A 25,290-nucleotide genomic window follows, 5' to 3' on the forward strand; every position below is an offset into this window, starting at 1 on the left:
AGACAGAAAGATACATATATTGATAGACCGACAGACAGATATAGATAGATAGATAAACAATCACATTAAAGCACATTCCACACGTTAAATGGTCATGTAGCCATATTGTTATTACTTTTAAAATAAATTTCACATGCTAATTTTGAATTCATCATCTTGCAAGAATGTTCACATCACACACAATTCAATTATCTTTTATGCAAATCTATGAATACACATGAATGCAAATTATTTAAATCAGTTCAGGCTTCAAACATTAATTTTTCAAGAAATTTAAAAGACCTAAAAGGAGTATGGCAGTAAGACTCAAAATAAAATATTACGCACATATCTATCTATCTATCTATCTATCTATCTATCTATCTATCTATATATATATATATATATATATATATATATATTATTATATATATATATATATATATATATATATATATATAATATTTCATTAATTTTCTTTTATTTCTGTTTGATAGCTTGAACCTCATTGCCTTCTCTGCATGGACAAATTGTACTGTATCTGATGAAACTTAAACTGAAGCCCATTGTTTTGTCAAGTAACATTCACATTCAATGTGTATAACATCCTGCAGCAGTGTGTCTATCTCACCTGTAATACTGCAGCTGTTTGGCTGAAATGGCTCAGTGGCCAGTTGGTGCTTTTGTGGTCGGCCAGCCGTAAGACCTTCTGCCCACACAATGTGGGATCCAACCCCACAGCTAATGCGATGTGTAATAAGACACACGTCTATTGTGTCTCCATTGAGTGCAGTGAATGGACGGAGTGTGGGAAACAGAGGAAAACTCACTCTCAGAGCCCAACAGGGACAAAAGCTGCTGAGGCCACAGACTTACACCCAGGGAACAAAGATTACTGAGTGCGCAATATGGTTTGGTGTGGATTCAGCCAGCAACTACAGCACAAGTTCATGAAATTCCAAAAAATATTTTAGTTTTCAGATCTTTGTCAAATTGATATTTGGATGACGTAAAGAGTAAAGTCACAGACATCACAAACAAAAATATGTGTCATAAATTAACATGAAAATGAAGGTTTTTGAAGGCCAGAAAGAACAATTAATGAAGGAAACTAAAAACAGAAATCTAGATAACCAAATTCATCTACCATAGTGTACAGATTAAAGAGGGGTGGAGATTGAGATTGTTTGTCTTTCTTTCACATCATTATCCCGTAGTTCTGACTGTATGAAATGGTTCTTAAGAACTTTAATGAAACTCTGGCAGTTTGTTTTCTCATTAAGAACCTGTGCTAATCAACACTTACAGATGGGGGTGCATTCTCTCTAAATGTTTGTGTTTATCTGCCTCTTTATAAAGGAATATTTCTCTAACAAGCCTTACCCCAGGGGGCTTGTTGGACACTCTGCGGGTCATGAAAAGGAATTAGCATTTAAGTGGGCACACTTCTATTGTTCAATGAGACTTTTCTCAATGGACAGAGTGTGGGAAAGCTCAGGAGAGCAGAGTCACACTTCCAGCATCACTAACAGCCTCAGTCACAGAGGATGAATGGAAAGTCACTATTTATTGTGGGAAAAGTTTAAATCTCACTCTGAACAGAGTTGTGATGGACATTAGAAGTGTACGCTCAAATAAATAATTTGAGCAATTTTACATTTCTCTATTGGAATATTTTCTGATGAAATGGCTATATATTCAGAAAAAATATATACTTTTCATTCAAAAAATAGTGACCCATGGAAAGTCTTTCATCTTTCCCATTTACCCATATATCTGATTTGAAGTTTCACATTCAGGTGATTTAGAGCTGAAGGAGGATCATCCACTGATAGTTTTCCCCTCCAGATGGCCTTTATTTCCCTCTCTCTGTACTGCAGCACTGAGCCAATCACCATCACTAATGGCTCATTCATACTGGACTGTCTTTGTACTGCACTGACCACAGCACACAGGACTCAGTGTGGGAAACTCTGAGGAGCTCTCTACTCACACTGACTAGCAGCCTAAAGATCTGTGACATCTGGACAGCCAGCAGTCAGGCTGCTCACTGACCACTTCCAGAAACCAGGAGACATTAGTACAATGTTTAGTGTTTCTGGTCACTCCACATCACCATGCTAGCTATTTCATACACAAGTATAAAAATATTTGTATCAATGAAGGAACCCAGGCTATCACTCACAGTAACAGACTGGTGAATTATATTTTTATGAGACTGATTGTGCTCAACCACTTTTCATACTTTACTTCTTCCATGCAATGTTCTTACACTTCAGAGAGCATTCACAATATATTAATTGACAAAACCATACATCATGGTGTACATATTTTTAATCTGCTGTAGAAATGTCTAAGACCAAGATCAGGTCTTAATGACATTCACACATCTGCTTATTTTCATATGCCCCTTGCCCATGTTGACCAACATGGATGTACAAATAAACCCATTATTAATGTTATTTATTATTCATAACAATGTGTTAAACTGGCAGACTTACGAGTCATAATATAATAATGAACGCACCATGATTTCCTGTTTTTATCATTAATATATACTGCTATTAGAACTGCATCACAATATCATGTAACTCAGTCAGTCAGCTCGTGTGGTTGAATCCTGCTGTAAGGTTGAGAGTTTATATATTTGTCAGCCCCACACGTGCACTTTATAATGATGAGCGCGTCTCTGTCACTGTCATTGATCCCAACATCAGGCAGCAGATTTGCTCTCTTTACAGGGTCAGCACTTTCCCAGATTCACACTGTGCTCTGTGAGTCACTCTCCATCACCCTCCCCTCCACCTGTTCCCCGGAGACGTGCTCATTGTCCCCCTGCAGTAAGCACTTCATTCAGCATGTGGCAGCTCCGCATTCCTCATTGTCCTCCCCAGCTCTACCATTGGCTGCACACTGTGAGAAACTCCAAAAACACCCAGACCCACACATTCATATGGAGATTACAGACTATAAATAGGAGAGAGTGGACCAGAACATCTCAGACCACCTCTACACAGAGATAAAACCATGGCACCTACAGTCACTGCAGCAATGAACTATTCCAAGGAATACCTGACTCTGGCTAACAAGGTAAATAAACAAGGACATTATAATTCATAAAATCACTTTTAATTGTTTAATATGCAGTTAGAAACAATATGCAGGTAGTATGTCTTATTCAAGATTTAGATTGTTAACATTATTCCTGTTTTTCTCTTGCAGCTGAGAAAGCCAGTGGGTGAAAAGATGCGCAGAGATCGAATCAACAGCAGCATCGAGCAGCTCAAGTCTCTCCTGGGCCCAGAGTTCCGTGGCCAGAATTCCAACTCCAAGCAGGAGAAAGCCGACATCCTGGAGATGACCATTTGCTTCCTGAGACGGCAGCATCAGCACCAGTCAGCTAAGAGCACATCCTGCTCTTCAGCTGTCAGTGAGGGCTACTCCAGGTGTACGCAAGAGATTGTCAGCTTCCTGTCTCGCTGTGAAGTGAAGACCCCATCCCAGAGAAGACTGTTGAACCATTTCCAGAACCCTCAGCCATCCTCTGACAAGAGCAAGATTCAGTTTGTAGTGCCTCAGCTGAGCTCTCCAGCACACAACACCAGTGGCAAAGAGAAGACTCCAGCCAGCAGCGCCCTCTGGAGGCCCTGGTAGAGTCCTGCAGACTGTGTCACAATTGTCAGACCAACAGAATTGAACATGCCACTCTACATGAGATTGGCATTGCCTGCAATTCTCACTATGTAGGAAGTGTTCTTCTTTAAATGATTGTTTTCATTGTTAGAAAGCATATTTACTGAAAGTTAATCAGTTAAAATAGATTACTTCTATTTAAATTAGTTGGTTATAATAACCTTTCTATTTTCTTCAGTGAAGTTATTGAATTATTTTGACAGCATAGTCTTTTGAATGTTGTTCAGTTGATGGAAAAGTAAGCAAAATATCTTGTTGTACAAGAAATACATTTAATTTGTATTAAAATGAAACAATATTGAAGTAATAATGGATAATTTCCCATTAAAAGCTTTCTGTGAAGGCAGTTTTAAGTCATTCCTATTTGTATATGGACTTGTGCTTGTTCTGATCTCCTTTCAGAGAAATCAGGTTTATAGCTTATGGTATTATTTATGAATACTTGCTATGTGCAGAATTTTTTCAATGAAAATTATAAATGAAGGTAAAATGTGTATGTTTTCCTTTTGTCTAAGGTATGGATTTGAACCGTTTTGAAAATTGTACCTGCTTAGCATTTACCATTTATTCGACCTTCCACACACTTTGGTTTTCTTTTGCGAGCACATTTGCGTTTGATGTGTACAGTTATGATGCTCCATGAGTAATGATTTTATAAATGAAATATTCTTGCCACAATATTTGTGCCACTATTGTTCTGAGCAGGTTGACTGCTTTAATGAAATAAAAAACATCATAGTTATAAATCCTGTTTTGTCCTGTTCATTTATTTGTATTGTTTGATTTATATTAATTACTGAGATTTATATTGCCAGATTGTTTTCTTGTACAAAGTTACCTTTGAAGAAGCTTAGAGAGGTTCTCTTAATGCTGCCATTATTCGCATTGCAAAACAGTCAAAAGGATGAAGTTTATATACACATTATGGAAGCACTAGATTTATAAGTTATAAGTGACAATTCATGCATTATCGACATAAAACAAAAATGAGGAAATAATTAGCATTTGTTTTAAACAAGCAATAATCATTACACCTTCCTATGCATTAGTTTATATCCACATAATTGCAGTCTAATGTATTCTACTGTTGGAACATTTATAATCAGCTTGAAAATGTATTTCTTTGTTCAGTATTCTGCTCAATGAATTAAAAATAATAATAAAATCCATGCAAAGAAAAGCCTTTTTTTGGCTTAAATACTTAATTTAAAATTACTTAAATTCCCACATAATGTCACTCCCACTTGTGTACACAATAATATAACAGTTTTTAATACATTCTTAGATGACAATGCCTTTGTGAAACAAAAACAGAATTTTAACTTTAACTTATTTTTACAGAGTAACCACTTAGCCAGATTCACACAGAGCTCTGTGATTAACTCTCATCACCCTTCCCTCTACCTTCACTACCTCTACAAATTAGGGTTTCCAATCAGACAAAACGTAAACGTAGTTGGGTTTTGAGTCTCTCGGGTTGGGCCATGAGTTGGACAGGCACGTACAAGTTTACCTTCCTACTACAGCTGCAACGTCATTACGTTCAATGTACGCCAATACGTTACGTGTGACTACTATTTCAACGTACGAATTTTTCAACGCAACGCTAACAGGCTATTTATTCAAGATGGCGAGTTGTGAGCGAATTGGTAGGGACAGTATGGATAAAAGCATTACCCTCCCACCTGATGAGATATTTCGGAACTTGGAGAATGCCAAGAGGTTCGCAATAGATATAGGTACCTAAACACCAGTACCAGTATTTCTTTGTTAATTTAATGTTTTTGTGAGGTCTGTGTTTTTATAATTGTATTGGAATTGTTGGGCCATGCAGATGAAAAGATATGTTAGCTAGCTAATGTGTTTGCTAGCTAATCAGACGTAGACGAGAGAACTAAGTTAGCTAACGCTGCTAAGAGATTGCAAGGTAACGGGTACTTTGTGTAGGTTCTTGTGTTGGTTTAGCCCTGCAGATTCCAACCATGTTGTGTTAGCTCTGCAGTATTATAAAATACTTTGCATGTTTTTTCCCCCACATGCAGCTGCACGTCACAGCTAGCTAGTAAGCAAAGTTGGATAAATCAAGTGGCAAGATAGATTTGGCTCTGCACGACACAGAAGAACTTAAACATGTGTACGTTATTCTACTAGGTTGATAGAAAGCTGAACTGGCAAAGCAGTCATCACTGTTATTTTTAGCTACCCAGCAATGTCGTAGCTGTGTTGCACAGGTGTGCATTTGTAGTATAGCTTTTGGCTATTTGTTGGTATCTACTTTGGCAGGTGTCACGATAACATTTTTCAGGATCCTTTTCATACCTAGACTCAATTGTTAGTTGTTTTCAAGTGTGCTAGCTAACAGCCTTTCTATCTAGCTAACGTGGTTAACATGGCGATTATTTTGTATGTCACTGTCCTTAGCTTAGGAAAGTCCTTTGCAAACGGACTCGCGACGTTCAAGCGTGTAATTCGTGTGATGACACGGTCCAGGCGACATAACGTTACAAAATCTTTAAAATGAACTGCTAACGTTATGTTCAATAACGTGTAACGTTGGAATTTGGTACATCCTTGGCTGTCGTTAGAAACCTAGCGGCCAAGCAATCTTAACTGCGTTTTACCATGTTGCAGAATGACACAGAAGGTTACACGCACGTCAGTCATTGTCATTGGATTTGCTACAATTCCTGACAGGAGCGATAACTTCATGATTAAGTTACAGCAGCTGACAACCCACGCAAAGATTTTAACCCGTGTCTATTTTAAAACGGCTGAATTAGCTCGGTAGCTTACCAAAACAGATCTTTATGGTTCCATGCTATACTAGTAATAGTTATTATTATTTATTATTATTATTTGTCTGTACACTATATAGTACATTGCATGTGACGTACACACACGCGGAGTATAATCGGTCATGGGTAATTCTATTTTTTGTGATATATTGTTAAAAGAGGCTTGTGTTGAAAGATGTGGAAGGAGAGAATAAATAAAACGTAGGCACACTTTAACATAATATCTGTGAACAAACCTGTGTTTGTTTTAAATAGTTTTTAATGAAACGCATAGCAGTGTACTGGGACAATGCTAACTAAAAGTTTGAAATGAATCAGCCCTTTCACTTGCCAGTTTGTGATTGTGCAACATTGAAGTTACTTATGATTTATTCTAACATTTTTCATCTCTACTTTTTTGACAGGGGGTTCTTTAACAAAACTTGCCTATTATTCTACCGTTCAGCACAAAGTAGCCAAAGTCCGGTCATTTGACCACTCCGTAAAGGTAGGACATTCTGGACTTTGATTTGAGTGTGACCAAATTGCTTGCCATAACATAAACTGTTGAATCTAGTGATTGATGAGTGATTAAACACTGATGTTTTAAGTGTAAGCTATAAGTCACAGATGCACAGCAAGTAAAATTGTTAGACAACAGGAACATAAACAATTGTAAAACATTTATATTTTAATGTTTTATGTTTCATAATACTAAATTTAGTAAACCAACATTACTTTTCTAGCCCACAACATGCTGCTTTGAGCTTTGGGAAGCGTATAGACCTAAATTCACTTGTGCTTACTTCACATTTTGAATACATTTGTTCTAATCTGGAATGGCCAGTTAGGTTTACAGACACATCTTATCGTGGCAGCACTGCTCACCTATTTGGTAGATCAATTGAGAGGTAGCCTACACTTGCTTTTCATCTGCTTAGCTGTGGAAACTTGCAAAAAGTTTTTCCAGCTAAACTCTGCATGCTTTAGTGCGGATAGTAGGGAAAGCCTTGCGGGCCTGTATTTAACGGTTTAGAAGTCGGAGGAAAGCAATTTAATGTGGTATGCTAGTCTGCCCTATAAGTGAATTCCACACAAAGAAAGCACTCCTTCCAGGAAACCAGTTGAACTTGTAATAATGTGATGCTTAGGGCCAAGTTTTGTCTGATGTAGAAATAGCCTGGGTCAGAGGTCACCTGTATGTAATTGACTTCTTTCACAAGAGTGCTTTCTGTACTATGACCTGGTAGAAAGCTTGCAGTTTTCCACAGATACCCTGAAACCTCAGATAATTCAGTAATCAATGTTCCACCACTTTCTTAATTGTTTTTAAGAGGGAGGAAGAGAACATTAGAAGTGGGCCTGCGTTTCCTGAGGTTCTTTGGGTATATATTCAGGTTTTTGTGGATGAGGCTCATTGCTGAATAGTAATTTTAGTGCATTTCATGCAGCTTGGCTCGTCATGTGTGCCACTTATCTCTTTGTGGGTACTAACTCACGAGTTTGGCTGCCTGCCAAATGCTCAGATAACAAAAACAGTCCTGGGATAATAGAATTGTTAGCACTGCTGTGTCATCTTACAGAAACCAGAGAGCAGCTCCACCAATCACAGGGTACGTTGGTAGCAATGTCAGTGATAATTGGTGGATGCCTTCTGGGTGTACTCCATGAATATCTGGGAGGTATAGCCAGAATATTTCTACCAATCGCCATCAGCATTGTTTGTTTCTTATTGCCAAAGTACTCAGTGATTTGTTGAGCTCTGCTGTGGTGTCTAGGATGTTTGCCGTATCCTTATTTCACGAACCTAGGAACAATACTGGAAGATGCAACAGAATAACTCTTTAGGTTTCTTGCTCAGCTTTCAGTAGCACCTGGTCCCTGAGATATTGGAATTTGCAACGAAGGGGACAAATCGATGCCATCTGCCTGCAAGGCATATTTGGTGTAAAAATTGCTCTCATTGACCGCATTTGGTGGATCATAAAAATGCCCCCCCTCCCCCGATATCCCTGTCTTGTTTACTAAACCCTTTAGCACTGCTGAATTTACCCCTAAGTGGCAGGCTGTGAGGACACTGGCTGGCAAAGAGGATAGGCTTAGCTAGGACAGCCAGTGCACTCTACACTGTTATTTCAGGACTGATCCTCCTAGGATTATCTCCTTCCTGGGATAACCATTTTTCCCCACAGCATAGTCATGTGACTGGCTGCTTGCTCCTGTGATAGGCCCACCCACCCCCCATTTATTGGCCATGACCTAGCTTCACTGGCAATTTAGTTTTTTTCTGTGGCTGAACTTGTTAATGTTAAAATTTTCAACTAGCCATTTGACTGTATCTGGTTTGCACAAGCTGAAGGTGCAAGGGAACTCATATTTTGTGATTCGGGTAATTTATAACAATGAACCAGGCTGCTGTGGCATGCAACTGAGTGCAGTACAGCGCCACCTTCTGTACACGCCCCGCCATGCCTGAGCCTGCGTCGCCTCTCGTTCTCTCTCGCCAGGAAACGGAGGATGACCCCCTGTACGAGATCTCGGTCCAGGAGGAGATCACCGCCCGTCTCCACTTCATCAAGTTTGAGAACACCTACATCGAGACCTGCCTGGACTTCATCAAGGACCACCTGGTCAACACAGAAACCAAAGTCATTAAAGCCACTGGAGGGGGTGCGCATAAGTTCAAGGACCTGATCGAGAAGAAGCTGAAACTGAAGTGAGTCCTGGACACCTGTTCCATCACACCGAAGCGTTTCAGCAGGGAGGCCCCTCCATGCATACGCACAAATGCACACATGCATGCACATGTGCCTACGTATGATTGCCCAGGGTATATATCGTTTGTGTCATACATAGTCATTATTTTTCTTTTTTTCTGAAGAATCATTCTCTAGACAGATGCTGCTTCTGTTTTCCATTTCATGGTAAGCCATTATGTAGATTTGAACCAACTTTATTTGTTATAGAGTTATGAAACATTAAGTACAAAAAGGTGGATGACTAAGTGTGTTAAAAAAAAAGATAAAAAATGGGGATGCAAGGTTTTTTTAATGAGGTGGTGATATACAGATATACCTGGGGGACAGACCTGCATAATGATTGACAAACCTTTCCTGTTTCATACCTGCCATGGCAGAGTGGACAAGGAGGACGAGATGACCTGTCTGATTAAAGGCTGCAACTTCGTGCTGAGGAACATCCCCCACGAGGCGTTCGTCTACGTCAGACACGCCGACTCCGAGTTCCGCTTCCAGAACACGAACCCCGACATCTTCCCTTACCTGCTGGTGAACATCGGCTCCGGGGTGTCCATCGTCAAGGTGACAACACCTCACGGGTCCCTGTGGCAGAACTGAGTGTTCCTGGGGCTGTGCTTAAGGTGTGGTATGAATGGTTTGATGCTTAATGTTGTCCTTTTTTTCTTTTCTTTTTTTAACATAGGTTGAGTCTGAAGACAAATTTGAACGCATCGGTGGAAGTTCGATAGGAGGTGGAACATTTTGGGGCCTGGGAGCTCTGCTGACCAAAACCAAAGTGAGTTTATCCGCCTGTTCAGTCATCACGAAAGTAACACGTTTGAGGAAGTCACGCTTTTCTGGATCTTATGCATTGTGTCAGGTTTGGTGGTCAGTGAAAATGAGATTGGAAAAACAGTAAGTTATAAGGAGGGACCATAAACTGAGAACTGTGATAATAATTTGAGCTGTTATTTAAGTACCTGAACTGCAGTTCCCCTTTTTCACCCTGCTAAGCTGGCATAGCACTGTTTTTCTGTTCTTTGGTTGATTTTCTTTGTGCAAGTGAGACTCAGCCAGCTTGAAAACAGGAACATGAAGCTGGTCAAAGTTCAAAGTCGTTAAATGGTCCTGTCTTTTTGTAGATGATTTCCTCAGGAAATTTGGTAGGTAATCGGCTATATAATTTGCCTAGAACAGGCTTTGCCTTTTGCACCACTGGGTTAACTCCAAGGATGGTTTGCTTACACACACAATAGATAATTATATTTCTTTGTAATTATTATTTTGAGCCGCACAATAATTTTTGTTTCAACCAAATCCTTAATGATGTTTAAAAATATTTCCCACAAGCTTTGATTCTTCATGATAGAAGTTCATGAAAATATGTCCTGTCTGGGAAATGACAGGGTCTGCTTTGATAACCTGGGCTGCATGGCTGTGGTACCATTTTCATGAACATTTTAATATGAAGAGAAGCTGTGGATCTTTTGAGTTCTGAGTTCAAGCATTGATAGGCTGCTGCCTTTTTATAATTAATATTTAATGAGCCTAAGCTAACCTCCGTTACAGTCTAATGGGTGTGCTTGATGTTTTATTCCTGTCATGGCAGTTTCTTTGTAAGCACTGTATGGATTTAAGGATGTCATGCTATATGTTCAGGAAAGCATCTAAAAATACTGACTGTTCATGAGTGCAACTGTTTGTGTGTCCTGTTGTAAACTGCTAATGCCTGTCTATTTGATCATTTTTATATTTGATGTATTTGATATTTGACAGGTTTGGCAAATATTACTACTTTTTGACTACCATGGTATTCATAATATGTTTCCACCTTCAGTCAGTAATTGTACATACACTGCATTATAATCTGAATGAACTGCTGTCTTGTACTAGTTCAATTGCAAACTACTATGACTACTATTACTAGATTCCTGGCTACTTCAGAAGTTGTTAGTAACAGTGTAATCTCTGTCTATAATAGGTAGTGCCTGATTTACTTGTTGATCTACTGCTTATTGAATCGTGACCCACACTTTCTTCTACTACACAGAGGTTTGATGAACTCCTTCAGCTGGCCTCCAGGGGGCAGCATACTAGTGTTGACATGCTGGTCAAAGACATATATGGGGGATCTTATGCCTCCCTGGGCTTGACCGGGGACCTCATTGCCAGCAGTTTTGGGAAGTCAGCCACCGCAGACAAAGGTAAAGGGGGGACAGACCGGCCCGATTTGAGGCTTAATTTTTAACCTTTTCCTCACTCCTTCCCTGGGGAACCAAAGAGAAAATACAAGAGAATCCTCATCGAGTGATGGAGGATGCTGCCAATGGGGCAATCTGCACTTTTAACTGTGATAAATACTTGTGTAGAAAAACAATCACATTGTCAGGAAAAGGTAACTTATGTGATGATGCAAACCATTAGTGCGTTCAATTGCATTTACTGGTGAAGCAAAAGAGGACAATAACGAAGTAATTTGCGGTGATGGAGGACAGGCTTTTGAGAGAGGCTAGAGACGGTCAGCCTTGGGTTAGGTGGCTGCAAAACAAAATGATAAAATGGAACATTTTCTCTCCTTGAAAGGAGAAAAACAAAAGTGCTACAGCAAAGTGCAGCAATGCTTTGTTGTGAGAGTCTGGCAGTAGTCACAGCTCACCAAAAATATTTGAGCCTGTGATAACAGGCATAGTTGGAGTTTCACAAATTCGACTCTTATCTTGTTAACCCCACAAAACAGGTTTTCATGGAGCTGGAGTCCTTTGATCACAAGCCCACTTCCCTAGCCATCATGCTACACTGCTGTACTTGTGGCACACTTTAAATCACTGTCTTTCAGGCGTACCACCATAGATATCATTTCTATTTTTTTCTTCATTAATTTCTTTTTTAAGATGAATGTTTGGATGTGGCCTAAAATGTGGTCTGTGTCGAAATGTCTGTTGCGTTCCGTAGAGGTGGAGAGCTCTTGTTGTAACCCGGTCTCGTTCCCTTTCGATTAAGAGTTCTCCAAAGAGGACATGGCCAAGAGCCTCCTGCACATGATCAGTAATGACATCGGCCAGCTGGCCTGCCTGTACGCGCGGCTGCACAACCTCAGCCGGGTCTACTTCGGCGGCTTCTTCATCCGCGGACACCCCGTTACCATGCACACCATCACCTACAGCATCAACTTCTTCACCAAGGTAACGCATTTCCATCCCTTTTCACAACTATATAGCTGTTATGCAGCGATTGACCTTTTCTTGGCAGATTTACAACACTTGCAATTGATTGAGGACGTTATAGTTGTACTCATTGTGGGGTCATAACCTTCTAATTTGGCTGGTTGTAATTGATTGTAACGTTCAGATGCTGCTTGTATTATTTTATGGTACTCCATAATGAGGGATGAATTCATTTCATTAAGTGGGATGGATACGCATAGATTAGCATGGGCTTTAAAGAATGAAAATAGCTCAGCAACGCCCCTGCTGGATTGTTTTAGTAATGGTTGTTTTCGTGCTTCCTGGCTGCGGACTCTCACAGGGAGGAGGTGTGCCCGGGTCTGGTGTCTGCAGCTTGGCATGCTTTATGATATGGGAAGAAGTGCAGACCAGCATCAATAGTGTATGGGTGTTAAAAAAGAAAGTGAAAACATGGTACTGACAGTAGGTAGTTTAAAATTGTGACAGAAAGCATAAAATGGTTACTTTTCAAACATGGATTTCAGTATTGTCTAAAAGCATAGTTGAAGTGCAATTCAGTATAGTCTCAAGCATAGTTGAAGTGCATTTCAGTATAGTCTACTCTAAAGCATAGGCGAAGTGCATTTCAGTATAGTCTACTGTAAAGCATAGGCGAAGTGCATTTCAGCATAGTCTAAAGCATAGTCTAAGTGCATTTCAGTGTCATCTGAAAGGATGAAAAGGCTGTACAGACACGTCTCTGCCTTCTCGTACTGCACGGCAGAGCTAAGGTCAGGGTGACCTTTAAGCAGGATTCCCGAGGTCGTCCTGACCCACAAGCTCAGGGACGCGGGACGCCTATGAGGATCAGGTCTCTCTCTGCACAGCGGCCCGCGTACTATTCCACTGCACGTCAACAGCTCAGGGACACTGCCCTCTACAGGCCAGTGCAGGCCATTTCACATTTAGCAAACACACTTTACCAAGCCAACTTTCCACATTTATACAGCTGGATATTTACTCAAGAATCTCTGTGGCTTTCTCAAGGGTCTAACGACCAGTGCCCCACCTGGGAAACAAGCATAAATTCTCGCTGTTACAAGCCCAGTTTCCATTATGCCACAGTGCTGCACAAACTGTGACTGACAGTAGCAGCAGAACAGCAGGACACTGATGAGGCATTGAGTCCAGCGGTGGTCTGCCATTAAAGGTCCTCCTGCTGACTCCCCTGGCCTGGGACGTGCCTGTTGGTTTTTCTGTTGAGGTTGATGAGAGCTCCAGCCTGCAGCGCTCCAAGGTGTGGTCTGTTTTACAGGGTGAAGTGCAGGCCCTCTTCCTCAGGCATGAAGGCTATCTGGGCGCCATCGGGGCTTTCCTGAAGGGGGCGGAGGAAGACAGTAGGTCACAGCTCCCCGTCTCCATCCAACACAAGGGCTTTACACTCTTCTGCAGGGAAAGATGCTTTACTCTGAGCTGAGGTTGATGGTGATGCTCTTCCTCTGCACAGACCCTAACCAGTACAGCTGGGGGGAGAACTACGCTGGAAGCTCTGGGCTGATGAGCGTCTCTCCAGACCTGAACCCCATGCAGCGCGCACGCAGTGGAACGGTGAGCGCCCCCGTCACCACGGCAACGCTGTCATTACAGGAGCGGGCTTTTCCCTCTGCCCGAAAAGCACCATCTCCTTTTCATTCCATGCATTTATTCGTGTTATTTAGCACATTATCTCTTTCATTATAATTTCGATGCTTCATTATTCTTGCTTGACTCCCTTGCCTGGGTGACATTCTGTGATGCAGATTTTTCCAGTTGTATATTTTACAGTTCAGCCTTAACTAGGCTCTCAGAAGCAGTACCCCTCTCTGTTGTGTTGGCCTATTTTGGCTGACCTGCAGCCCTCTTCATACACAGTTAACTGTATTTTATGCTAGTTAACATAAGGCAGTGTCCTCCACAATCTCTCTGCTGGCACAGTGCCCCCTCTGGACCAGAGAAAACCCCCCCCCCCCATGTTTGGGATTCCTATTGCTTATGAAATTCCGCTGATGGGACCTGTTTCACAATCTTTGGAGTTTGACAGCAACGTTGACTGAGCAACGTTCATTGCTTCTGTCTTGTGGACACTGTCCAGGTCTGGGGAAAGTTCAACGCCTTGCTACAGGCTCGTTGCATTTTGAGCCTCTTTGCGGGTGTCTGACTCCGGACCATCCCCAGTCATTGTAGGGACAGTGCTGAGGACAAAATGCGATTGGCTGAGAAAGGAGGCAGTTGGAATGTTTGTTGATTGTGTAATGTTGTACTCGTGCCTCTCACATAGATATGTAAAAGGAACTGCACTATTTTAAAATGAAATGTCACGTGTCAATCCAGGGCATTAGGTGCTTGTTTCTAATAGTATTAATTATATGAGGGAATGCCAATAGTTTTAATAATAATAGGGGTTGTTTTAATAGTTCAGAATACATTTTCTTTGCGTAAGAGCCCTCCTTGTCCTTTGCCATGGAGCAAACTGAAAAAGTTTAATGATGAAACTAGCACAGTAAGGTCTTATTTCTGAAATGTGAATGTGGTTTGTGAAGAAGTGGCAGTCTGTTTTTTTTTATTTTTTATTTTTTTACTTTTGAAAACATAAGTTGATCTCAGATGCCTAACTCCATTATCCATTTCTGCCTACATCCTCAGATTTCATCTAACGCTCCTTGTTTTCACTTCTTTTTCATATGCGTCATCTCACCTCTCTCTTTGTGTCAGTTTCCCGTAAGTACATCCCCATGCAGTGTGTGCTGTAGTCTGGTGGCTAACCCCAGAAGTCAAGCTCTGTTTGTGTGTGCGCACCGTGTTCGAACCGCCGGTTTCACAAGCAGTCATTCGCTTGTCTGTACCAAATTTAAACTGGCAGCTTCGCAGATGTTCACTCCCACGTACGGTATTTTAACTGATAGTTCTACAAGCAGTTGCTTGTGTGCGCAGTGTTCTGTCTGCTTTTTACGGGTAGTCGCTCACACGTGCGCTGGTATTTTAGCCGCTGCCTGCTTCAGCTTTGGTCATCTGCGCCACTTTGATTGACAGCAGCACCGACCTGCCTCATCTTAAACTGTGTGTGACCTCATTTCAGCGTGTTCCTTAATATAGGTGCGATGTCCTCCATCTTCCATACTGTATCTCCAAAAGTTTTTGAAATTCAGTATGCTACATTTGCACTCTTAATGGGGATTGAATGTGCAAATGAGGAAATGACTGTGCTGTGCAGGAAATGTGGAATATGCAGTGTTTAAATAACCTGGGAAATAGAGGGAGAGGAGGGTTAGTTTTTTTTGCATTCCGCCATTTAATTTTCCTAACTCATGCACATGAATCCCACCCCCTTCATTTTGAAAGCATGTGCACTTCTGTACATGCTGTTGCAGTGCTAGATGTGCAGTGTTCATGTGTGTGTTGATGAAGTAAATTGCTGCACGTATAACCATGTTTTGCACATTTTAAATTCCTATATTATTTGGGTCAGTGTAATATCCTCACTCAGCCCTTCAGTTTGTGTTTGTGAGGTTGTAGTTGTGAGACTACGGTTGCAGTTGTGAGACGATGGTTGTGCTTATAAGATTGTGGTTGCAGTTGCGAGATTCTGATTATGGTTGCGGTTGTGAGATTATGGTTGCGGTTGCAATATTGTAGTTGCGGTTGCAATATTATAATTATGGTTGCGTTTGTGAGATTATTGTTACGGTTGTGAGATTATGGTTGCGGTTGCAAGATTGTAGTTGCGGTTGCAACATTATAATTACGGTTGCGGTTGTGAGACTGTGGGTACAGTTGTGAGATTATGGTTGCGGTTGTGATGTTACAGTTTGACATGCTGGAGATGGACCGTCTGGAGAGGAAGCTGGTGAACCTGCCCCTCCTGCAGGACCCCTCGTCCTATATCCCCGACACGGTGGACCTGACGGAGGACGCCCTCGCCCGCGAGTACTGGCTCTTCTGCTTCGAGGACGCGCTGGACGGGGTGAGCAGACGCTGCTCCAAACGGCTGTGTTTACCGCACAGGGTGTGGTCCCCTACTGCACGGCTGAGCTGCTCTTCTCTTGTTGTCACTACATGGTGTTTCCATTTCACAAAAACAGTTGACCGGGACAGCTCTAGCAGGCCATACATTTTTGAGTAACTGACTTGTTGAGAAGGTGGAATCCTATGACAGTGCCATGTTGAAAGTCGCTGAGTACTTCAGTATGACCCATTCTACTGCCAGTGTTTGTCTATGGAGATTGATCGAGGCATTGATTTTATGCAAGCAATGGCCTGATTAGAAGGGGTGTCTCCTGGCCATGCATTGTGGCTGTGAAATGAAATTCTTTGGCCCATGGCTTAAAAATGCGAACTTACTTCTGGGTTTTAGGACTACAAACTGTAACACTATAATTGGCAGTGGCTGACCCGCCTTTGTGATGTCATGATCATGTGCCGTGTTCTCAGGTGGTGAAGCGGGCAGTGGCCAGCCAGCCGGACCTTCCCCAGGCCGTGGAGCGGGCCGAGAAGTTCCGGCAGAAATACCGGCACAAGCTGCAGACCCTGCGACAGCAGCCTTTGTGAGTGAGCTCTGCCGCGCCCGTCCCTGGGCCCCCCTCCCCCCCACACGCTCCTCTGATCGGCTGCTGTCGTTGTGTCTATTACAGCGGCCTTGCTGTATGTTGGAAGCCCTGACCTTTCTCCTCAGAGCTGACTGTTAGCATATTAGGAAACATGGAGGACTCTCCCGTCTTTCCCTTGTTTTTTGTCTTTGCTGATGTAGCTTTCCTTCTCTCTTAGTGCCTATGGGTCCCTCACTGTCAGAAGTTTGTTAGACACGAGGGAACACTGTCTAAACGAGTTCAACTTTCCTGACCCCTACTCTAAGGTTTGAAATGATTCAGTCCTCCTCCATGTCCTCTGCTCTCTCTCTTTCATTCTCTGTTTGCTGTTTGTAAAAGCTTGAGATGGTTTGTGCAAGCCGGTGTGCTGATAAACTCCACATTTCATTATGTCACTTGCTTTATCAATTAAAGCAGTTAAATACACAATTAACTAACTTCAGCTTTCGTGGGTTTAAGTGGACTGCTGAATTTTGGGGTGAAAACCAAAACCCCGCAGACACTGGTTCACCAGGACGGGGGTCTGGATTTATTTAACTTTGACTTTGAGAAATACCTGCAAGTGTTTACTTCTTTCCCTTTGTGTATACATTCTGGCAGCTTCATTTTGGTAATAGCTGAAGTTGCCAATCTGTTTTTCTTCATAATTGAAGTTGGCAGCCATACGTTTAATTACCCGCCAAAGTCAAAGCTGAGGACAGGTATTGACTGAATCCAGACCTCCATCCATCATTATACAGCCTGGATTCAATCAACATTTGTCCTTCGCTTTCACTCACTTGCACTTAGCCGTAAGTCAACGTTAAGGACACACTTTGGCTGAATCCCAGCCCCGGTCTCACTTTGGCGGGAGGCCTCGTTAAGTTCTCGCTGATGCTGCGTCAGCGTTTGGGGCTGCGAGCGTCCGGCCCCGTGCCTCAGGAGCTCTCCTGTGCCCGTCCCGCCGCAGATCAAACAGAGGGAGAACGACCTGGCCCTCAAGTACTTCCAGAAGGTGGTGAAGTCCCTAGAGAAGCTGAGCTGGGAGCAGAGGCAGTTTGCCCTGATCAAGGGGCTCCTGGCCGGGAACGTGTTCGACTGGGGGGCCAAAGCCGTGTCTGAGTGAGTGTGCACCCCCTGTGCGGTCAGCGACCGCTCCCCAAACAGCCCTTGTGTTCAGAGCCGTTACAGCTACTCCCAAAAGCGGGCTCAGGTGTGCCGGCCTCTCAGAATGTGGCCTGCAGTAAATACACTGATCCCGCACTTACAAAAGGGGACATAAATTCATCTCTCAGTCCTTTGGTTCTGTACGAGTGCACAAACTATAGATAACTGCAGTTAATGAAATAGAACTGTACATCCCTCCAGGTGCAGATTTTTGTGATTTCTTGGAATGATGTTTGTTAGGGTGTTGTGCATCTGTGTGTATAGTACTTAAAGTGTCCCTCTTCATGTTTCAGTGTGCTGGAGTCTGACCCAGAATTTGGGTTTGAAGAAGCTAAACGACAGCTACAGGGTATGAAAGGAGGCCTTTGTTTTGTATAACAATATTTAAGTTTTTTATGGTGTTTAATTATGTTCTTTTCAGTTGCAATGTGAGCAAGCATGAAGACAAAGTTTTAGTGGTTTCTATTTGGCTTATAAGTTTTTAATTGTGAAAATACCCACGTTTTTGATGGATATGAGATATCCCAGCTAAGTACTGTAGAACAGCTTTAGCTATTCTGTTTCAGTGCTGTGTACCCTCAGTACGGAATACTGTAGTCCAGGGATATCCTGTCTTATCGGAAAAGGGCCAATGTGAGTGCAGGTTTTTTGTTTCAGCCCAGCACTAATACTCCTGATTCAACAAATTAACTAATTGTGGTCTTTAATCAAGATCAAGATAAGTACAATCAGGTGTTGTAGTACTAGGCTAAAACAAAAGCTTAAGAACCCACATTGGCCTGTTCCGGGTGAGATGGAACACCCCTGTTCTAGTTGGTAGGTAGGTCATAGGCATAGATGGGCCGAATGGCCTGTTCTCATGATTATATGAATACATAAATAAGAGTTAAATGGACGTGAAGTTACCATGGCATACCATTACATTTCATTTCGAGGGCAGACATCTGATCTTATGTTTTCTCTGTCTAGAGCGCCCGTGGCTAGTGGACTGCTTTGACCAATGGATCGAAAGATTAAAGGCAAGCGCTTGTATTTCAGTGTTTTATGCATGTGACACATGATTGACACATAGGGCCAGATGTACGTACATAAAAAACTTGCAGCCTGAGGCAAGTTGGTGCATAAGCGGTCTGCGTGAAATGAACGCCTTATTTACTAAGGCTACAGGTAATTATGCAATCAGCGAATGGGACTGCCTACTAATCACATTTTGCAAATTAAAGCAGAGCTTAAAATGCACAGTTCAACAAACTCCTGTTGAGTGCGTTGAATATGTTCATTGGATGTGGGGAAATGGATGTATGTTCTGGTGCAACAGCGTATCCAGCACTACAGACAGCGCAGGGCGAAATGCGGAATGTGATATTCCAGCTGTGGTGGTAGCAGTTGTCGATTGAAATGATCCAGATGTGAGAGTGTATTGTGGCAAGGAACTTGACTATTGGCTGGATGGAATTTGAACCTTGTATGGGAGGTTCTAGGTAATTTTTAATTTCTCCCAGTGCAATAATTATTTATATGGCTGGGTGTTTGTCACAGAAGTCACTGGTGTCATTGATTCCACCATTTTTGTCTCTCTATTTTTTTTTGTTGGCAATTCCTTGTCTCCCATTTTTAGAGCTTTCCTTGCGTTTTTGGCAGAGCACTACTTGTCCTGTGCAGTATTGTTGTCAGTGACCACAGGTGCTCCATGGAATACTCAAACCTTGCAATGTAGGATACAACTTGTACCAAATTTAAAGAAATAAAAGTAAACCTTGATTTTTTTAAAATTATTTTAGTAATGCGATTTGAGCATGCTCCGTTTCTAACAGTGTTATCTTAAAGGCAAAAAATATGCTTTTTCTTTAATTAAATGCACTGGCTTGTCAATGAATTTACTCATTTTTAATTAAATGTTTTTACAAGCAAGTGCTCACTGATTGTTTTTAAACTTCAAGCACTTGTTACTGTGGCTGCAGTTCTGCATGTTATTTCAATCATTTCCCACTGCTGAGCATGAAATCTCTTGGTTAATTTAACGAATTAAACACTTCGTGATTTCTGCCTTTTTTTGTTTTTTTTTGTGATTTTTAACAACTTGGCCGTGACTGCTCCGTGACTTCAGTCAATAATTTCAGTTACAAACACTAAGCCTTAATTATTGCCTTAATTACTGCTTGATTTCTTGCTCCGGGAGTTGACACAGTGCGATTCCTGTTGCTGAGATTCTGTCAGTGCATCTTGGAGGCTTATACCCGTGTCTCTGTCATGCCTGTGCCTTAATCCGTGCCTGCTCTTCAGAGGCGGAGAAATTTCACGCACGAATCCGCCCTCGTTAATTGCGTGAACTTTAGTAAATTCGACAGAATACATAATCAGTCACACTTTTATTTCTCCGCCCTTTATTTGCACGGTTCCCTCGTAAATGCGTGTGCATTAAGGGGAGAAGCGCACCTGGCGGTGACTCTCAAAGATGACACGCGCGCTGCGCTTCCAGCCCCGTGCGACTGTTTGATACATAAAACGCACGCTTCTGGGGCAAAACGCTTCATATCCGCGCCTGAAACTCGTGACAGAAGGCTGAGTAAATCTGGCCCGTGGTTCTGTGAATTATTATTTAGTTTCTTTGAGCTATTTATGGAGGAACTTCATTCATTAACAAGATAAAAGCATTCTATGTGCTAGTAGTGTGACTTTCTGAACTCCTAGCTTTGGAGGACTCTTCGTTCAGAGAAAAATGATCCCTTTCCCCTCTCCCAGTGGGCTCTATTTATATATTTTTTTTTAGGTTTTTAGATGTTCTCATGGAAATTAAAAACCTACCCTGTACATTGCATTGTTCAGAAATGTGTTGTAGCATATTGCAGTTGTGCTGTTGCTGTGTGTGTATCTGACTGTGATGACCATGTGATTGAATATTGTGCTTACTGGCTTTCTCTTGCAGGGCCCCCCTCACACATGTGCCTTGTTTTTCGTAGATAATAGTGGGATAGACATCATTCTGGGAGTCTTCCCATTTGTTAGAGAGCTTCTCTGCAGGGGCACGGAGGTAAGAGTTTAGGTTTTTTTTTTTTGGGTTGTTGCTCGATTCTCCACGGCCCCCCCCCAGCACCACCATGCTGTGCCTCTACAGAACACCTTCATGATGGGGAGGCTTTACCACAGCTCCTAGTGTAAAGAGGCTTTCGCCATGACAACAGGCTTACGATTTGGATCCATTTTATGTGCACTAGCTCCTGGGAAATCGATTTCAGGATTAAAGTTCTTTATTTCTGTCTACATACATGATAAACAAAGTTAATTTTAGAACAGTGTCTAGGCTTACTCTGGTTTGGTTGAAGCATAATGAGAATGGGGTGGCTTTGTTATTTGATAAAATAGCATTGTTTAACATCTAATGAATAAACGGTAGTTATATGCAAGGATGCATTTCATTTGCACAACGTGCACTGAGGTACTTCAGAAAGGACTTTTCCTTAGAAACCACTTAAAATTCTCATCACTTAAATTGAGTAAAAACTGAATGAACGGCTTGTTTGTCTGTGGATTAGATTAGGAATTTTCAGCCTCTCTCTTATCTTTCAGGTTGTGCTGGCCAGCAATTCTGGCCCAGCGTTGAATGATGTCACCAACAATGAACTGCAGATACTGACGGAAAGAATAGCTGCTATGGATACTGTCATTCAGTAAGCGTCCCTTTCTTTCTTTCTTTCTTTTTGTCTTGTTTCTCTAAGCCACCGTGTGGAAGGGCAGAGTGAGACAGAAGCACTATGCTCTGGTACTGAGTGCTGGTGAATGAGATTGGACATGGCAGATTTGGGAGAAAAGGGAGGGGGAAAGCATTAAATTAAGAGGTTCTTTCCTCTGCAGGACTGGCATCCGGGACGACAGGCTGATCTTGGTCCAGAGTGGATCCAGTTCTCCATGTTTAGATTTGAGGTGGGTTTCTTCTGTGTGGAATCGTCATGTTGAATGAATTTAAACTACCCCCCCCCCATCATCATAAGTGTTGAATGAATTTGGGTACCGTGTCCCCATCGCTGCTCTTGAGCAGGGCTGCCCAAGCCTGTTCCTGAAGATCTACCGGTAGGTCTTCATTTCAACCCTACTCTTGATTCTACTAATTGGCAGCTCAGAGAGATCTCTAGCTGTTGAGTGAGGTGTACTTTGGTCAGGTTGAGTGAAAACATACAGGATGGTAGATCTCCAGTAACAAGGTTGGGCTGCCCTGATTTTGAGTATCAGTTTATGGCTGCCCCAGTCATTCTTGTCCAGATGGCTGCCCCCTATTGGCTCACTGACAGCAGCCCCTCTTATGCAGTGTGTGTACTCCTGCACAAGATTTAGGGTGTGTCCCTTCCCCCCCCCCCAGCCGCCTGGACAAGGTCCTGGCCACGGTGGTGCGGGAGCGGCACACGGACCTGGTGATCATCGAGGGCATGGGCCGCGCCATCCACACCAACTACTACGCCACGCTGTCCTGCGAGAGCCTCAAGCTGGCCGTCATCAAGAACTCCTGGCTGGCCGAGCGGCTCGGGGGCAAGATCTTCAGCGTGGTCTTCAAGTACGAGCAGCCGCCCCCGAGCCTGGACGGGCACCAGTGAGGCCCTCCGCCCCCCTCTGCCGCTGCCCCGGGGGCGCTGGGGAGAGAGGGGGAGGATCCGCGTGTGTGTGTGGAGAAACACCCCTTTAATTTGGGTGTTGTGTGTGGGGTTTTTTTTGAACTGGTGAATCGCACATTGGAGGAGTGGGGAGGGGGGTGAGCGGGAATGGTGGGTTAGGGTCGATGCTTCGCTGGGTTTGATTTATGAGGGTGCTGGCCTGCACCGTTTTAATGAATGTGAATTTGAATTGATTGGTCCTCAAAAAAAACAAGGCAACAACTAAATATTGTGGGGTTTTATTCTTGCGTCCATGACAGCTTTCAAAATGATTTAATTTTGCGCTGAGATTGTCGAACTATATTTAGGAGCGGGCAAAGAGTTTTGGACTGATTGGATGGAACATTTATTGACATTATTGGTCGTACACATCTCTGTGGCTGGGAAGTCTGTCTTCTCTGCTCACTTTCAAAACTTTGACGTTAATGCCGATGCTGGCTGCCATGCCGACAGGCGCGTTAGCCGCGCTGTCGGTCGCGCTACATAACTGCATCGGGACAACGGCGCTCATTCCCAGGGTGAGGGCAGCGTCATTCCAACCGCAACCTCAAGATTTTCACAGGGAAACCTCATTGACCTTGTCTCAGCTGCTCGTGTGTGAGGTCCACTCGGTCGCGCTTGTTCTGGGTTTAAAAGCTTTGTTTTCTGGGATTTATAAATGTCACGAGGTCTTTGAGATTTCATCCGTTTAACCTGTGTGTGACTCTATTCGCTTGGACCTCTCTTGTAAGGTCAATCACGCAACCGTTTCTGAAGCACACCCGTGTAGTTTTAATTACATAATGAAGTATTAAATAACTCCTCTAGAATTTTAACGAAAGCACTCGTCCGTGTTTGGTGTCACATAATTATTCTCAAGCTGATCAATGCAAACTTTGTGATAATTCATCATTAGCATGCCATCCATAACTAATGGACTTCAGGGAAGCTGTTGGTAGTTTATGTTGAGTAAACTAAAACTGCTTGTAAAATCAATATGAAATTGTGATTAGCTTTCCATCAAAACAAATTATAGCACTTTTACTGTTAACTTGTCAATGTGCCTTGTTGTAGTAGTATAGTTAGTTTTCTGAAGCCATTTCAGTTTAAGTTCAGTTTCCATTGAAGAATCAGGGAATGAAAATAATGGCAAGGTTCAATGCAAGACAAGGCATTATTTATTCAGTTCTGATCACTGCTATAGTATTTTAACCTGTCAGTGTTTAATATCTGTTCAGACTGCCTGTTTTTCCCCTTCTCTTCATTTTTGAGAGTTGATTATTATAAGGGGCTGACTGTAGTTCTTTCATAGTATTTGTAGCTGAAGAGAGAGATTTGATGCAGTGGATATGCCTAGTTGTCTCAAGTGGAAGCATACAACTAATTGACAAGAAAGTTGTGTGAGCTCTTGTGGCCACTAGGTGTCAGTGTTGTACTATAAAGGGCCTCATGTTGATCTGTAGATAAAATGTTCTTCTGGCTCACAATGCGTTCATTTCTTGTAATGAAATGTGTTCTCTGTGTGATTCCACAGTAATCAAGGCTAAACAAATGTCGTCTTTTTCTTTTTTTGTCGCAGAGTTTGACGTCTGTTAAATTGATGCAAGTACATTCAGTACATTGAACCGAACACCGTGATTGTCTATCTAAAGCTTATTGGTGCTTTTTCTTTGGAGAATTAATGCTTCTGCAAGTTCTTTGATTTACTTTGTTTTTAAATTATTGTAAGAACAACAACCTCTGCAGCGCAGTGTGCTGATGTTAAGGACTGTTCAGTGCAGTTTCTTTGTGCATCAGTTGCTCTTGGGTGAGCAGTGTTGCGGATGATTGTGATTCAGTGAAAACTTGCTCTGCTTTGAGCTGGGCATTTCTCAGCCTTTGAGCAATGCCTGAACAACCTGCGCATTCACCAGCTGTGTGTGTGTGTGTGAGCCGAGCAGTGCGGCTGTACATGCTCACGTCCACCAATCAGAACGCAGGTTCAGCCGAACTCGAGCCTGAACAAAGCTGGTGCTAGTGTCCGTTTATTTTTCATTTGTGGTGGCTTTGTGTTTTCTGCGGGCTCACACAGTATGAATTTGTATAACCACTTGCGTATGTATGTATGTATATACAATGTAAATATATGTGATTCATTTGCATAATCTGAAAATGTTTATTTTAAAAGAGAAAATCCAGTGTTGTGTGAATAAAACATGATTGTGTTCTCTTGACAATCACTTGTAATTAAATGTCAAATATATTTTGAAATGCCTTCACTCAAACAAAGTGCTCTTCCTTTATCTATGCCACACCTGATTCCCCCCCCCCCCTGCCCCCCCCCAAAAAAGAAAACACTTAATTCTGCCACCATTGCAGCTGTGCCCTTCAGACAACAATATACGTGGAATCTTCCGGACCGGACGGATAAATGATTTTATCGATGCTTATTTTCTGGTGTTGGTTTGGATTGTGTGTTGTCTTGAGGGAGGTGGGAGCCAGGGCCAGTGTAGCACTGTGCTGATACCTTTTCTCCTGCTTGCAACAGATTTACGTTCTAGTGCTCCTTTCCC

The 25,290-nt window shown here is 42.3% G+C and overlaps 2 protein-coding genes across 3 annotated transcripts; both read left to right on the forward strand.

The window, feature by feature from the left end:
- The first annotated feature begins 2,628 nt into the window (after positions 1-2,628).
- On the forward strand, positions 2,629-3,862 carry LOC135233941 (transcription factor HES-5-like). Its single transcript, XM_064297938.1, has 2 exons — positions 2,629-3,069; positions 3,202-3,862. The coding sequence occupies exons 1-2, from the start codon at positions 3,007-3,009 to the stop codon at positions 3,631-3,633; spliced, it is 495 nt and encodes a 164-aa protein (XP_064154008.1). The 5' UTR covers positions 2,629-3,006; the 3' UTR covers positions 3,634-3,862.
- A 1,390-nt stretch (positions 3,863-5,252) lies between these two features.
- pank4 (pantothenate kinase 4 (inactive)) lies at positions 5,253-24,954 on the forward strand. 2 transcript variants are annotated; one of them, XM_064297940.1, is made up of 19 exons: positions 5,253-5,411; positions 6,872-6,954; positions 8,954-9,162; positions 9,583-9,766; positions 9,888-9,980; positions 11,235-11,388; positions 12,185-12,366; positions 13,664-13,745; positions 13,856-13,956; positions 16,193-16,348; positions 16,816-16,928; positions 17,149-17,236; positions 17,920-18,071; positions 18,410-18,465; positions 19,086-19,135; positions 21,043-21,147; positions 21,684-21,784; positions 21,969-22,037; positions 22,471-24,954. In XM_064297940.1, the coding sequence occupies exons 1-19, from the start codon at positions 5,300-5,302 to the stop codon at positions 22,700-22,702; spliced, it is 2,322 nt and encodes a 773-aa protein (XP_064154010.1). In that variant the 5' UTR covers positions 5,253-5,299; the 3' UTR covers positions 22,703-24,954. The 2 variants fall into 2 exon arrangements, with proteins under 2 accessions (XP_064154010.1, XP_064154011.1); XM_064297941.1 differs by having other exon boundaries at positions 5,278-5,394.
- The last annotated feature ends 336 nt before the right edge of the window (positions 24,955-25,290 follow it).

The sequence above is a fragment of the Anguilla rostrata genome, chromosome 11 (genome assembly GCF_018555375.3).
Source record: "Anguilla rostrata isolate EN2019 chromosome 11, ASM1855537v3, whole genome shotgun sequence".
In the NCBI taxonomy this organism is placed as follows: Eukaryota; Metazoa; Chordata; class Actinopteri; order Anguilliformes; family Anguillidae; genus Anguilla; species Anguilla rostrata.